This window comes from Babylonia areolata, chromosome 22 (assembly GCF_041734735.1).
Source record: "Babylonia areolata isolate BAREFJ2019XMU chromosome 22, ASM4173473v1, whole genome shotgun sequence".
In the NCBI taxonomy this organism is placed as follows: Eukaryota; Metazoa; Mollusca; class Gastropoda; order Neogastropoda; family Buccinidae; genus Babylonia; species Babylonia areolata.
The window spans coordinates 17158657-17174532 of record NC_134897.1 but is presented as its reverse complement, the minus strand read 5'-3'; the positions used below and the strand labels follow the sequence as shown (position 1 = coordinate 17174532).

The 15876-nt window shown below is 47.4% G+C and overlaps 1 protein-coding gene across 1 annotated transcript in view; it reads left to right on the top strand.

Moving 5' to 3' along the window:
* LOC143297367 (uncharacterized) overlaps positions 1–15876 on the top strand; it is a 115073-nt gene that overhangs the window by 2099 nt on the left and 97098 nt on the right. Inside the window, exons 2-8 of the mRNA XM_076609676.1 lie at positions 1710–1836; positions 5301–5552; positions 6592–6792; positions 7539–7730; positions 8836–8939; positions 9593–9705; positions 15226–15422. Coding sequence (XP_076465791.1) covers positions 1710–1836; positions 5301–5552; positions 6592–6792; positions 7539–7730; positions 8836–8939; positions 9593–9705; positions 15226–15422 — 1186 coding nt within the window. The remainder of the gene's footprint in view (positions 1–1709; positions 1837–5300; positions 5553–6591; positions 6793–7538; positions 7731–8835; positions 8940–9592; positions 9706–15225; positions 15423–15876) is intronic.

Sequence of the window (15876 nt, the reverse complement as noted above, 5' to 3'; positions counted from 1 at the left end):
AAAGGTCGGCCTTCTGTTCCTGACACTTATCCTGGAGCTGCCTGGCAGCAAACACCATGTCGATAGTCTCGCATTCTTTCCGGAAGCCACACTGGCTCTCTGGTAGGAGACCTTGCTCAAGGTGTGCTATGAGACGGTTGAGTAGCACTCTGGCCAGAGTCTTGCATGCGATGGACAGCAGGGATATTCCACGATGGTTGTCACAGTCCTGATGATTTCCTTTGCGCTTGTACAGGTGTATGATGGAAGCGTCTTTGAAGTCCTGTGGAACTGCCTCATGCTGCCAGATGAGCTGGAACAGATGATGAAGCTTCTCAGTCAGCGCCATACCACCTTCTTTGTAGACCTCAGCTGGAATGGAGTCTGAGCCAGGGCCTTTGTCATTGGATAGCAGACGGATAGCTTTCTGGGTCTCCTTCAAAGTTGGAATGGAATCCAATGACTCACTGACTGGCACCTGGGAGAGTCGGTCGATGGCTTCATCATTGATGGTGGAAGGGCAGTTCAGTATGCTGTCATTGCCCAGCCCATTTCTCAAGGATCCCGTCCTTTGTCAGTGATTAGGGTAGAACCATCAGCACTGAGGAGTGGAGCAGATCCGGAGATAGTGGGACTGTAGACTTCTTTCAGGCCGTTATAGAAGTTCTTCATGTTGTTCCTGTCTGCAAAGCCCTGGATCTCATCAGCTTTGTTGCTCAACCAGGAATCTGCTGCAGCTTCAGCTGGATGGTGCTGCGTGCGCTCTTCAGTATGTCTTTCTTTGACTGTGACTTTGGATGTTCAATGTGGGCTCTGTAGGCTTGGCGTTTGTCTTCCAGCAGCTGCTTGGTCTCAGTGCAGTTCTCATCAAACCAGTCTTTGTGCTTCCTGGCAGAAGGCCCCATGCACTCCATGGCAGTGTTGTACACCGTCTCATGCAGTGCGCCCCATGCTGCCTCCACATTCTGGTTGTCCAGCGTGGTGGACTCAAGGCATTCCTCCAGGGTGTCAGCAAAGCTCTGTTTGATGTTGCCTAGCTCCAGCTTGTTGACATTCAGGCGTTTGGGTGCTTTCATGCCCTGAGGCCGTCTCTTGGGCTGGATGCGGAGGTTGAGTTTGGAGACGATAAGGCGGTGGTCTGTCCAGCACTCGGCGCCACACATGGCCCTCGTGACTCGTACGTCCTGCCTGTCCCTCTTCCTGACGATGACAAAGTCGATGAGATGCCAATGCCCAGAGCGAGGATGCATCCATGACGTCCTGTTACGGGTAGGGGGAGGCAGAAGACGGTGTTTGTGATAAGAAGGTCGTTCTTGGCACATGTCTGGAGAAGTAGTTGACCATTGCTGGTACAGTTGCCAACACCATGCTTCCCAATCACGCAGTCCCTCCCTACACAACACACACACACACACACACAAACACACACATACACAAACACCCCCTCCCTCCTCTCTACACAACCTCAACCAGGGGCCACCCCGAACACACGCACACCCTACACACACACACACACACATGTTCACTGTATGCGGACACCTCCAACTGGCGGCTGCACAAGCTGGACTTCACACACACACACACAAACATGCGCGCGCGCACACACACACACACACACACACACACACACACAAACACCCCCTCCCCCTTCTCTACACAACAACCCCACCTCCCCACACCCCCAACACACACACACCCTACACACACACATGTTCACTGCATGCGGACAGCTCCAACTGGCGGCTGAACAAGCTGGACTTCAGCGGTCAGCAGTCCCTGGCAGAGGGCGGCGCTATCATCGACATGGTTTACATGCTGACAGCGCCTGGCAGCCAGCAGATTCTCCATGTCACTGCTGTAAGTTGGGTTTTTTTGTTTGTTTTTTTTCCCCTTACTTCTTGCTGCCCTATCACCTGCACAGTTTCAGTGGCAGCACTCCCATGTCACTCATTCCGAGTCCCCCATTATCATTATCACAGTGATCATAATCTTTTCTTTAAAAAATTATATATATATATTTTTTTTTTTCCACCCCTGCAGTTTCAGTAGCATTACTCCCATGCACACTCATTCCAAGTGCCCCTCATACACGGTCACACCTGAGTTCGTCTGTTGCTGTCCCGGCGCTGGCAGTCCACAGGGAACCATTGATGTAAAGTCGCCAGGAGGCCACACACCAGAGGAGACCCTGCGCTGCTACTGAGTTAGTCACTTAGTAGTGCCTGTCCTGATTTAACGTACTTAGGACACCACCTACTAAGCTCCCTTACTGATGACAATAATGGCTTTGTCACGGAGCCAGACTGAGTGAGCGTCTCTGCCAGAGTTGGAGACCGTCACTACATCCCTCCTACGACAGTCCCCCAATGAACCTGCCAATTGTGAAGACCTTGACAAGATCCTGTAAGCGTAATGTTTGAGAATAATTGGTGTAAGGGCGTGCACAGGGCTTGCTTCTTTTGAGGAAGTGTTTGGCTTAGTTCCAGTGTACCTTTTATTTAGCTGTGTGCTACTAGCTGAATTGGTGGTGTAAGCAGCATTGACTTGAAGTGGTGTAATTTGTGTGTGTTTGTCGTGTGTGTTCTTGTGTCTTGTGTGAATCTGTTCCACCATTAGACCACCACTCTAGCTTGTGTTTGTTGTGTTTCTGTGTGTTGTGTGAATGTGTGCCATTTTTAGACCACCACACAAGCGTGTGTTTGTTGTGTGTTGTGTGAATGTGTTCCACCATTAGACCACCACTCTAGCATGTGTTTGTTGTGTTTCTGTGTGTTGTGTGAATGTGTGCCATTATTAGAACACCACTGTAGCGTGTGTTTGTTGTGTGAATGTGTTCCACCATTAGACCACCACTCTACCGTGTGTTTGTTGTGTTTCTGTGTGTTGTGTGAATGTGTGCCATTATTAGACCACCACTCCAGTGTGTATTTGTTGTGTTTCTGTGTGTTGTGTGAATGTGCGCCATCATTAGACCACCACTTTAGTGTGTGTTTGTTGTGTTTCTGTGTGTTGTGTGAATGTGTGCTATTAGTAGACCACCACTCTAGCGTGCGTTTGTTGTGTGTTGTGTGAATGTGTTCCACCATTAGACCACCAATCTAGCATGTGTTTGTTGTGTTTCTGTGTGTTGTGTGAATGTGTGCCATTATTAGACCGTCACTCTAGTCATCCATCAGTTCACTTAGCTTGGGTCCACCATCACCGACAACCTCTCCCTTGACGCCAAGATCGCAAGAGGATCAGGAAGGCAGCCACAATGCTAGCCCGCCTCACACAAAGAGTGTGGACAAATCCCAAGCTGACCACAAAGACAAAGATGGCTGTATACAATGCCTGCATCCTCAGCACCTTGCTGCATGGCAGTGAGGCATGGACCACACTTGCTCGTCAGGGGAAAAGGCTCAATACCTTCCACCTGAGAAGCCTACGGCGCACACTCGGCATCTCTTGGCAAGACAAGGTGACAAACACCGAAATCCTGACTCGCGCTGGCCTCCCAACCATGCATACCATGCTGAGACAGCGTCGGCTGCACTGGTTGGGCCATGTTCACCGCATGGAAGATGGTCGCATCCTAAAAGACATCCTTTATGTAGAGCTCGCCACAGGGCAGAGAAGCATCGGCCGCCCACAGCTGAGGACAAAGACATTTGCAAACATGACATGAAGGCGCTTGAGATCAACACTGAGTCCTGGGAGGACCTTGCAGATGATCGCAGCAGATGGAGAAGCTTTCTCAAGAATCAGCTACGGATTGGTACTGGTGAGGACAACCTGTCAGCTGCTACAGCAGAAAAGCAAGCTCGCAGAAAAGGGACGGCAGCCAACAGACCATTATCAGCTTACACATGTGACCGAAGCAACAGAGACTGTCTCTCTTGCATCGGTCTCTACAGTCACAGGCGACACTGCTTGGTCCAAGCAGACAGCCCAATTAGACATTAGGTTGGATATACTCTATCCATGGTCAGCCATGATCGAAGGAGGCCTACTACTCTAGTGTGTGTTTGTTGTGTTTCTGTGTGTTGTGTGAATGTGTTCCACCATTAGACCACCACTCTAGTGTGTGTTTGTTGTGTTTCTGTGTGTTGTGTGAATGTGTTCCACCATTAGACCACCACTCTAGTGTGTGTTTGTTGTGTTTCTGTGTGTTGTGTGAATGTGTTCCACCATTAGACCAGCACTCTAGCGTGTGTTTGTTGTGTTTCTTTGTGTTGTGTGAATGTGTGCCATTATTAGACCACCACTGTAGCGTGTGTTTGTTGTGTGTTGTGTGAATGCGTTCCACCATTAGACCACCACTCTAGCATGTGTTTGTTGTGTTTCCGTGTGTTGTGTGAATGTTTGCCATCACTGGACCACCGCTCTAGCGTGTGTTTGTTGTGTTTCTGTGTGTTGTGTGAATGTGTGCCATCATTAGACCACCACTCGAGCATGTGTTTGTTGTGTTTCTGTGTGTTGTGTGAATGTGTTCCATCACTAGGGCATCACTCTAGTGTGTGTTTGTTGTGTGTTGCATGAATGTGTTCCACCATTAGACTACCACTCTTGTGTTTGTTTGTTGTGTGTTTTTGTGTTGTGTTAAAGTGTGCTACCCTTAGCTACCACTCTAGCATGTGTTTGTGTTGTGTGAATGGGTGCTACCATTAAACTACCATTCTGGTGTGTGTTTGTCGTGTGTTTTTGTGTGTTGTGTGAATGTTTGCCATCACTAGGGCACTGCTCTGTTGTGTGTGTGTTGTGTGTTGTGTGAATGTGTTCCACCATTAGACCACCACTCTATTGTGTGCTTGTTGTATTTCTGTGTGTTGTGTGAATGTTTGCCATCACTAGGGCACTGCTCTGTTGTGTGTGTGTTGTGTGAATGTGTTCCACCATTAGACCACCACTCTAGCATGTGTTTGTTGTATTTCTGTGTGTTGTGTGAATGTTTGCCATCACTAGGGCACTGCTCTGTTGTGTGTGTGTTGTGTGTTGTGTGAATGTGTTCCACCGTTAGACCACCACTCTATTGTGTGCTTGTTCTGTGTGTTTGTTGTGTGTGTTTATTGTGTGTTGTGTGAATGTGTGCTACCACAAGACCACCATTCTAATGTGCGTTTGTCATGTGTGATTTTGTGTTGTGTGAATCTATTCCACCATTGGACCACCACTCTAGTGTGTGTTTGTTGTGCTTTTGTGTGTTGTGTGAATGTGTGTTTGTTGTGTGTGAATGTGCGTGTGTGTTTGTGCATGTGCACGTGCCCATGTGCATGCATTCATATTCATGGATATGTATGTATGTTGTGTGTGTGTGTGTGTGTGTGTGTCTGTGAGACCAGGACCCTGACCAGGTGTCGAACGCCCTGAGCCAAGGACTGCGGGCGTGTGTGACCCAGGTCAAGCAGCAGGTGCCCTGGGTTCATGACCCCGTGGACAGCAGCTGCTTTGAGCTCGTCAGCTTGGTCCCCCGGCACACCCTGACCTCCCAGCAACGCCTCTTCCACCAGATCTCCCCTGAGGATAGGACACTGTTCAACGAGCGGCAACCATACCCTCACATGGGGAAGATTCTGGACCTGATGGAAAAAGCGGTGAGGTGGGCGGGTGGGCTAGGTGGTTGTGGTGGTGGTGGTGGTGGTGTAGGGGAGAGGGGTGGGGTGGAGGGTGTGGGTGGGGTGGGTCGAGGACCAGGCATATTTCAGTGAGCGGCAGCCATACATGGGGAAGATTCTGGACCTGATGGAAAAAGTAGTGAGGTGGGTTGGTGGTGGTGGTGGTGGTGTAGGGGAGAGGGGTGGGGTGGGGGTTGGAGGGTGTGGGTGGGCTAGGTCAAGGACCAGGCATGCTTCAACGAGCGGCAGCCGTGCCCCTCACGTGGGGAAGATTCTGGACCTGATGGAAAAAATGGTGAGGTGGGCGGGTGGGTGGTGGTGGTGGTGGTGGTGTAGGGGAGAGAGATGGGGTGGGGGTGGGAGTGTGTGGGTTCCCTGTTACTCTCTCCTCGATTTACATTAATCAATATGTATTTGTATAAGCGAAAAAACGGGTCAGACTGACCTGTAGGTGGTAACTTGTCCTATGATGAAAGAGTTTCCCTACGTTTCGGGCCCTAGGCCCTTCTTCATGGGGAGAAGCGTAGAGAATGGAGAAGAAAAGAGAGGACAAAACCAAGACAGAGGTAAAACTAAAACCTGTGAGGAGTAATCAAAAAGAAAAAAAAGGGGGAAAAAGAACAGAGAAAAAGGTGAGCAAAATTTGTATAAGCAAAATGAAATTACAAACTGGTCAAAATTACGACAGAGAGATAGTGTGTGTGTGTGTGTGAGTGCACATGTGTGTATGTGTGTGTGTGTGTGTGTGTGTGTGTGTGTGTGTGAATGAGTGGTGGCATTGTGTGTGTTTCCAAGCAAATGTTTTCCATACACCACACACACTCAGTGGCTGCTCTATGAAATACAATGACGAAAAGGTTGATGCTCCACATGGAGTCTGTGTGTGTGTGTGTGTGTGTGTGTTTTCGTGTGTGTATATATATGTGTGTGTGCATGGTGTGTGTGTGTGTGTGTGTGTATTCATGTGTATATATATATGTGTGTGCATGGTGTGTGTATGTGTGTGTGTGTGATGCAGGGGTGGGCGCTGTACATGCAGGGCTCCTCAGACAGCCTGTGCGTCACCAGTATGCAGTCCTACACGTCTCTCGTCTCCACCTTCCTCACCACCACCCCACCAAAGTCCCAGTCCATACCTTGCCTTGGAGATGCCCCCACTGCCTTTTGGGACAGAGCTGCCATCGACGACTTCCTGCAGAAGAATGGCCCTGATGTGCAGGTGAGTTCAGTTTTGTGTGCAGAAGAACAGCTGTGATGTGCACGCTAGTTGATAGTTCTGTTGTTTATGCGAATGTTCATTCTTTTTCTACATTGATGGTGAACACGGATGAGGTGGGGTTTTTTTTGCACCTGTCTCGTGCATCGTTATTCTTCAGTTGTGTACATTTTGGTTTTGAGAACCTTGCTGGACCTCAGGAACCTCTCCTTTCAACTGTGAAGAGACGCAAGCTGATATGGTTTGGGCACAACCCTCAACACACCAGTCTGTCCAAAACAATCATGCAAGGCACCATCGAGGGTGGGAGAAGAAGAGAAAGACAGCGGAAGAACCGGCATGAGAACATCAAACAATGGACTGGACTCCATACACGTGAGCTGCTGCCGGCGGCTACTGACAGAGACAGATGGAGAAGGGAGGTTGCGTCTTTGGTCCTCAGGTTTCCCCCAACAACTAGTTATGGGCCTGAGGTGAGGTGAGGTACATTTTGAGGTACAACGAATGCGTGCTGTGTGCAAGGACTGAGCATCATCCACTGCCATGACAGCACCCGCTCACATGTGGGTGAGCCTTCAGGGCCCGGATGGGCCTCTTTAATTACCTCTGGACCCACAGCCACCAATCTTCCATCTGATTTTTGAAGCCATGGTCATCTTCAACCATCATGATATTTCTTGGAAGTTCCTGTTGTTGTGAGAGCGGATCATGGCCACCACTGTAAGTTGTTGTCTGCCACTGTGTGACAGGGGGCACTGTTCCTGAAGCTGATCGTGAGGCAGGGACTGGTTCTGCCGTTGAGGTACGTCCCAAAGCAGCCAGGGACGACAGCAGCCGGAGGTGTGGGGGCTGACACGGATGTGACGATGCAGAGCGAGGCCCCCACGATGTGCACTGCTTATGTTCCTGTGTCAGCATTGCCTGAGAGCCACCCCTCTCTGGTGAGTTGTTTTGGATAGTGTGTGTGAGTTGTGTTGGTGTGTATGTGTTTGTATGGTGTGTTATGTGTGTTTATGTTTGTGTGGTGTGTTATGTGTGTTTGTGTGTGTTGTGTGTGTGTGTGTATGTGTTATATGGTGTGTTGCGTGTGTGTGTTGTGTGTATTGTGTGTGTGTGTATCTGTTTGTGTATGTGTGTTGTGTGTGTGAGTGTGTGTGTGTGTGTAAGTTGTGTGTATGTGTGTGTGTTTGTGTGTGTGCATGTGTTTGTGTGTATGTGTACATTTGTGGTGTGTTGTTTGTGTGTGTGTTGTGTGTGTGTGTGAGATGTGGTGTGTGCTCTGTATGTGTGTGTGTGTGTTGTGTAGTGTGTTGTGTGCATATGTGTGTGTGTGTGTTTGATGTATATATTCATATTGATGTGTTTATGTGTATTCATATTGATTTGTGAGCATGTATTCATAGTGTAATCATATTGATTTGTGAGCGTGTATTCATATTGATGTATGTGTGTTCGGCAATTATGAACAGTTGCTGTCATGTGTTGGCACTGTGTCAGTGTGTTGTTGTATTGATGTGAGAGCATGTAGTCATATTTCTGTGGGAGCATCTGTTGAAATCTCTATGTGTGAGTGTGTATTTATATCAGTGTTTGCATGCTCTGCGATAGTGTAAATAAATAAATAATAATTATAATATAGAAAAAGGTAGTAGTAGTAATAATAGTAATAATAGTAGTAATAATAATAATAATATATAATGTGTTAGCACTGTATTAGTGTGTTGTCTTATTGATGTGTAAGCATCTGTTGTAATCTCTGCATGTAAGTGGGCATTCATATAGATGTATGCATGTTCTGCGATCATGTACAGTTACTGTCATATATTAGCACTGTGTAAGTGTGTTGTCTTATTGATGTGTGAGCATTTGTTGAAATCTCTGTGTGTGAGTGTGCATCGCATTGCATTCATATCAATGCATGCATGCTCTGCGATCTTGTAAAGAGCATCTGTGGAAATCTCTTCGTGTGAGTGTGTATTCATATTCATGCATGCATCTTCTGTGCGATCGTGTACGGTTGCTGTGGTGTGTCGTCGTCGTCATCAGGACCGACTGTGGCCAGGCACAGTGGTGACCAATGTGCACTATGCCGACCTGTTCTTCACCTTGCTGCCCGGCCTGCCCCCCTCTGTCCTCACGTCCGTCATGAGGTCAGTGGGGCCCTGCCAGTGTGATAAGTTTGGAGTGGAATTTGTTTCAGTTTTTTTGTTTTTTTTCAATTCCCCAGACAGAGCCTCTCCTCCTGTTCCCTCTTGTCCCGCAGCCCCCTGCCCAGCCCCAATCCCACCCCCACCCCCCGACCCCCACCTAGCCACACACACACACACACACAGAAGGGCATGTGTGTATGTGCACGGGGTGGGTGGGGGGTAGGTGTGTACTTTTTGCTTTCTTTACTTTAACGTCTTTTCACGGTTAAAGTCTTAACTCCCGAGAGCAAGGTTTCGGTTGCGCCCCTTTTCTCTGCATTCAAATTTTGTATTACGTGTAGCTGACACATTTTGTACTTTCCAAAGTCAATTCAGGTCTAGATTGGAAGCTGCTAGGCAAATCTCGCTCTCTGCCATAAATGAAGCCAAACCGTAGCTTTATTAGGCTTTTATTTTGAATAAACCTTCACCGACGTCACAGTGTCAGACTCTGGTGAGAAACTGGCTTGATTCAAATCGCCCGCCATTTATAGTCTGGTTCAGGCTTTAAGTGATATTAGACGGGGGTGGGTGTGCATGTGTGTATGTGCATGCATGTTAATGTATAAGTATGGGTATGCATGTGCATGTGCGTGTGCGTGTGTGTGTGTCAGACACATCCTGAAGGTGTACCGGCCTCGCCTGGTGTGGAGGACAGGACTGCTGATACAGCAGGGACTGGTGGACCTCCGGGTGCAGCAGTGGTACAACTCCTCCAACCTCCAAGGTCAGTCCCTCCGCTTCCAACTCTTGCTGCACATGGGACCTCAGTTTATCATCTCATCAGAATGACAAGACACTCAGACTGATTTCCGCAGTCAAGCTTGGGAGAGAGGGCGAGAGCAGGGAATCAAACCCATATGAGCATCTTGCCCGCTCTGCCACCTTCTACCTGAAGTTAACACCACTACCAGTGACTCCAAACAGTGACCACAGTGCAAACATGGTCTATTATGGATGGACAACTGACGTCATGAATGTAGTATTATCAGTTATCAAATCTTGATGTGATATGCATTATAATCACAACCTGTAAGACTGACTTATAGTTTAATCTTGCACCCATAGTTTAATCTTGACAAAGACATGTGATACTGCGAGGGCTCTTGCACCCATAGTTTAATCTTTTTTTTTTTTTTTTTTTTTTTTTTTTTTTTTTTTTTGCTGCCCCATCATCTGCACCATTTCAGTGGCATTACTCCCACGCCACTCACTTAGATTCCCCCATACACAGCCACACCCGGGTTCGTCCATCACAGTTCCAGCGTCGGCAGTCCGCAGGGAACCATCGATGTTAGGTCACCAGGAGGCCACACACCAGAGGAGACCCTGCACTGCTGCTGAGTCACTTCGGTGGCGTTCAGTGGTGCCTGTTCTGATTTAACATACTTAGGACACCACCTACTAAGCCCCCTACTAACGACAATAATGGCTTAGTCACGGAGCCAGACTGAGTGAGCGTCCCTCATAGAGTGGAGACCTCACCACATCCCTCAAACAACAGCCCCCCATGAATCAGCCGACACTGAAGACATTGACAAGACTCACCCCAAGCACAGAAGTGAAAGGGTATCGAAACTGAGGTCACCATGAGAGCAGGGCATGAAAGGCCACAGACTTTGAGACCGTTTAATCTTGACAAAGAGGTGATACTGCAAGGCTTGCACCCATGGTTTAATCTTGACAAAGACGTGTGATACTGTGAGGGCTTTTGCGCCCTTAGTTTAATCTTGACAAAGACGTGTGATACTGCGAGGGCTTTTGCGCCCATAGTTTAATTTTGACTAAGACGTGTGATACTGCGAGGGTTTTTGCGCCCATAGTTTAATCTTGACAAAGACGTGTGATACTGCGAGGGCTTTTGCGCCTGTAGTTTAATCTTGACAAAGACGTGTGATACTGCGAGGGCTTTTGCGCCCATAGTTTAATCTTGACTAAGACATGTGATACTGCGAGGGCTTTTGCGCCCATAGTTTAATCTTGACAAAGACGTGTGATACTGCAAGGGCTTTTGCGCCCTTAGTTTAACCCTTTCCTTCTGATAACGGTAGGAGACGGCATGCCCGCGCGCGCGCAGCGCCTCAATGCGGCCGGCGCCGGCTGCGTGTGTGTGGTACTTTTCCATCATGTGCTGACGCCGTGACTATGCTCAACAGGCACTAAAAGTTGGTGGAAAGTTTCCTACTATAGTCCAATAATCTGGCATCACTATTTTTGGATGCTAGCACCACTTCCATTCACAAAGAAAGGAGGGAAACTGCGTGTGGAGAGTTGTGAATGAAACTGACCGGTTTTCACAATGGCGTCGTCTGCATGCACCAGTGAGTTCGAGGATTATTCAGCGGAGGAATTAGGTCTCATATTAGAAGAAGTGTCAAAATATGATCAGATTGAAGAGTGTGAAGAATTAGAAGAAGATTCTGACGTGCATTTAGGTTCCGATCAAGAAGAAAGTGGTGAAAGTGATCCGGAGGACAATGTGCCACTCGCCGCTCTGCAAACCACGTGGCGACCGGCTACTCAGCCTACCAACGTGGCCACATTCCAGCAGCCGACAGGCCCTGCACGTTCACTGCCAAGCACTGCCACCCCTCTGGATTATTTTTTTTTGTTTATACCCATCACTTTTTTTCAGGTTGCAGCAGAAGAGACTAACAGGTATGCCCGGCAAAAACAAGCAGCCCGGGGCACACCTGACCCTCTTTGGTTCGAAACAACACCTGATGAAATGCGGGCCTATCTCTCTGTGCTGATCATGTTGGGGATCAATCGTCTGCCACGTTTGTGGTGCTACTGGTCAACCGACCCTCGCTTCAGGAATAACTGGATCAGCAGTGTCATGCCCAAAACACTGGTTTTTCAAAATCAACCAGTACTTTCATCTGCGCGACACATCGAACACACCTGCACGTGATCACCCCGACTATGACCCCTTGTACAAGGTGAGAAATTTCATCAACATGATTCTTCCTTTGTTCCGGACCAACTACCATCCAGGTCGTGAACTAAGTATTGATGAGGCAATGATCGGGTACAAGGGTCGGATATTTTTCAAGCAGTACATGGCCAGCCAAGCCAACCAAATGGGGCATCAAGGTGTGGGAGATGTGTGACGCCAGGACAGGGTACTGCGTTGCATTTGATATTTACACCAGCCGTGCAAGTCGCAGAGACACCACCATCAGTCTTGGGCATGAAGTCGTTCACATGTTGGCATCACCTTTCTACCATCAAAACAGGCACCTGTATTTTGATCGTTTTTTCACCAGTGTCCCCTTGATGACACACCTGGCCCGAAATGGGACATATGCCTGTGCCACTGTCAACGTCAACCGCAAAGGGTTACGAGAGGAGGTCAAGACTGCCAAACTGAAAGAGAAGGGAAAATTGCTGCAGATGCAGAAGGGCTCGCTGATGGCCACAGTCTACAAAGACAACCGTCAGATCTACCTTCTCAGCACCAACCAGCCACCAGGTATGACGACAGTGGAGGACAAAGTGACGCCGACAGTCATCGCCAGCTACAACAAGTACATGGGTGGCATTGACAAGTCAGACCAGTATCGCGCCTACTACCCTGTTGGTCATCAGAACAAGAAATGGTGGCGCTACATTTTCCATTCTCTGGTCAACTTGTGCATTGTCCAGGCCTACCTCACCTGGGAAGTGTCACCTCATGCCCCAGTGAACAAGACCTATGACCACTTGATGTTTCGCGCTGACATTGCAGAACAACTTCGCGCAGGATTCACCTCCAGGAAGCGCAAAGCAGGGCGCAGCAAAGCAGTGCCAGATGCCCCCATTGCCTTGGCCAGCATCGACCATCACAAGTTAGAAAAGATCAAAGGGAGACGTAGGGTCTGTCGGCAGTGCATCAAAGACGGTCGCAGGACGGCGAAGGGACGAGGGGTGGAAACATCGTATATGTGTTCGTTCTGCCAGGTACCTCTCTGCTTCCACAGGAATGACTGTTTCCGTGACTATCATGGACAGAATGTGCCTCAACATTAGGACAAGCTAGCTTGTTTTTGTTTATGTGTGTGTGTGTGTGTGCTTACCTGTAGTTTTGATGACTCTGTGACACTTAGCAGTGACACTCTACTCACTATCCTTACTGTACAGTAACACATTGTGTGCATATATGAACAGATCTGTACAAAGTGCTTAGAACAGTGACATAAGAGCAACATGGAACTGTGCTTGAAATTATCTCCAGTAACTCTTCAGTTGTGACAACTGACACTAGTTGTGTGACATTCTTTGGATTACCTGTGGGGACTGTACTGGCAGACAGGAGACAGATCATCTCAGGTAGGCCTGCAGCTTCATTTCACAACACTAACGTGCATGTGCATGGAATAACTGCATGTTGGTGTGCTGTATTAGAATTGTCACCATCGCATGTGACATATTTGGTGACATTTTGGTGACAGAGACACGACCTGTCACATCTAGACACACAGAATCTCGCTCACATGACAGAACAAAGCCTCATGACCATACCTGCCGAATTTCATGACTCTAGAGGTTTATTCTTGGTTGTGGTGAAGCGTGAACTATACACACCCATTTTGCGGCTAAACTCACCAAAAGAATCCGAAATCTAGGGGAGTTTGGCCTCAGAGAATCCGAATGCAAGAGGGTTAATCTTGACAAAGACGTGTGATACTGCGAGGGCTTTTGCGCCCATAGTTTAATCTTTACAAAGACGTGTGATACTGCGAGGGCTTTTGCGCCCACCCCTACAGCACTGCAGATTCATAAAAATGGTTAAAGGTCCCACAGCCCTTTTACGGCCGTCATGATAGTAGATAAATAATGTATTTGTACTTGTATCTGTATTTCTTTTTATCACAACAGATTTCTCTATGTGAAATTCGGGCTGCTCTCCCCATATATATATGTGTGTGTGTGTGTAGCCAAGTGCTCAGCTGGCTACTAACCGTGGTTCAACTCACAGCACATGTCGTAAAGCAGACGACAGTTTCACTGCAGTGACGGTGTCCAACCATTGACATGAGGAAGTAACTCCTGTGGCATAAGGCTATTAATATTCTAATTTGAACTGAGAGCTGTTGCGTGTCGGACGGTCACTTTCCGATGTGCCGCTCTCAAGCACACATCGAGCGTGTCACACACACACAGTCAGCTGCCTAACATTCTGCTGCATTGTCTTCTTCTCTTCTCATTCTTCTTCTCCTCTTCTTATAACTATTGTAAGTAAAACAATAGAAAAACCCTTTTGTGACTGGCCATCTATATGTCCCTGGGCCAGTGCATGGATATTTTCTATCCTTTAATCCGGTGAATCGTCATTAATTTTTTTGTACCATCCCTTTTATCATAGACCAATCAGTTCATGACAACACGGCTACATCTGTATTATCATAGAACAAAAAAGAAACCAAAAACACAGAAACAGAAGAAGTAAGTGAATATTTCAAAATATGATTAAGCGAAAGACATGTAAAAGGCAAGTGATCAGAATAAAATACAAATTTTCTCATTGTTGAATTTGGGAATGATAATGATTCTATCACCAGTGAAGAGTAGAAAGAATTTGAAGGGACATATTTGTTTGACAGGTCATGTTTGTGTGGTGGGGTGCTGGCGAGTATCTGTGCATTTGTGTGCATGTGCATGCCAAAGTGTGTGCTGCAGGGATGTGTTTTCTGAAGGGTGTCATGGGTGGGTGGGTGGTTTCCAAGGTTCAGTTGTGTGAGTTTAATCAGGCTTGTACTTCCCTGTGTGTGTAGGGGGGAGGGGGGATGGGAAGAGGGGAGTAGGGAACAAAATATACAGTGCTTTGAGCAGTATTTCTGGAGAAACATGCTATATGAATGTCCATTATTAATAGTATTATTATTATTACTCTATACTGAGGTGCAGTTTTGGAAATCAAACGAAAGCAGACACTTGAGATCTGTTGCTTTGATTCCTCTGCTCAGCAGGAAACCAGTGTGATTCTTGAAAAACAGAAGTGTACAATGCTTAGTCTTGCATGATAATGATGATGATATGGATACTTATATAACACCTATCCTTGGTCAGAGATCAAGCTTAAAAAAAAAAAAAAAAAGAAAGAAAGAGAATTTAGCGGCAGAATTTTGAACTTGCTGGATAGGTTTGAGGTGCTTCAGTGGACCACCAGCAAGAATGGATACGGCAGCAGTCTGAACCTGACACAATACATCACACGCTAAGGGTCAGTAACAGTCACTGCCTTGTGTCTTGTTGGTTCCCACAGTTGGCCGCAAGGACACGCACCCTCACGGTCTTGACGGCACACCAGCTCTGGTGCTGAGTGCACGGATCCCCATGATGCCCTCAGAGAACCACAGCCCCCTGACCAAGATCAAGAGCAACAAGTGCCTGTGGGGGCTGCTGGAGACTGTGCAAACCATCTGTGAATACGTCTTTCTGAAACACCATCTGTACCCTGTTGTGAGTAGAAGTCGACTTAGCCTCTTGTTAGTTTGGAGTTTCTGTTGTTGGATGTGCCTCTTGGTTTAAACAAAACTTTATTCAGTAAACATGTCACACATGTACAGATAGACAGCGGAGCAACAACAAGCTAATAGATGTGTCTCTTAACTTTGCTTCTAAAACACCGCTTGTACCCCCATATCAGTAAGCGTTGCCTTTGCCTCTGGTTATTTTGGAGTTTCTGTTGCTTCATGTGCTTCTTAACTTAGAACATCTCTCTTTGCTTCTAAAGCATCACTTGTGTTCCCTCTTCTGAGTGACTTGCCTTTGCTTCTTGTTATTTGGGAATCAGTGGTGCTTAATGTACCTGTTGAATAAGAACACATTCTTTCATTGCATTCAAGAATGCAGCGATGCATTCAGTACAGGAACTGCCACGTAAGAATTTGTAATGATGAATTTATGACAGTGT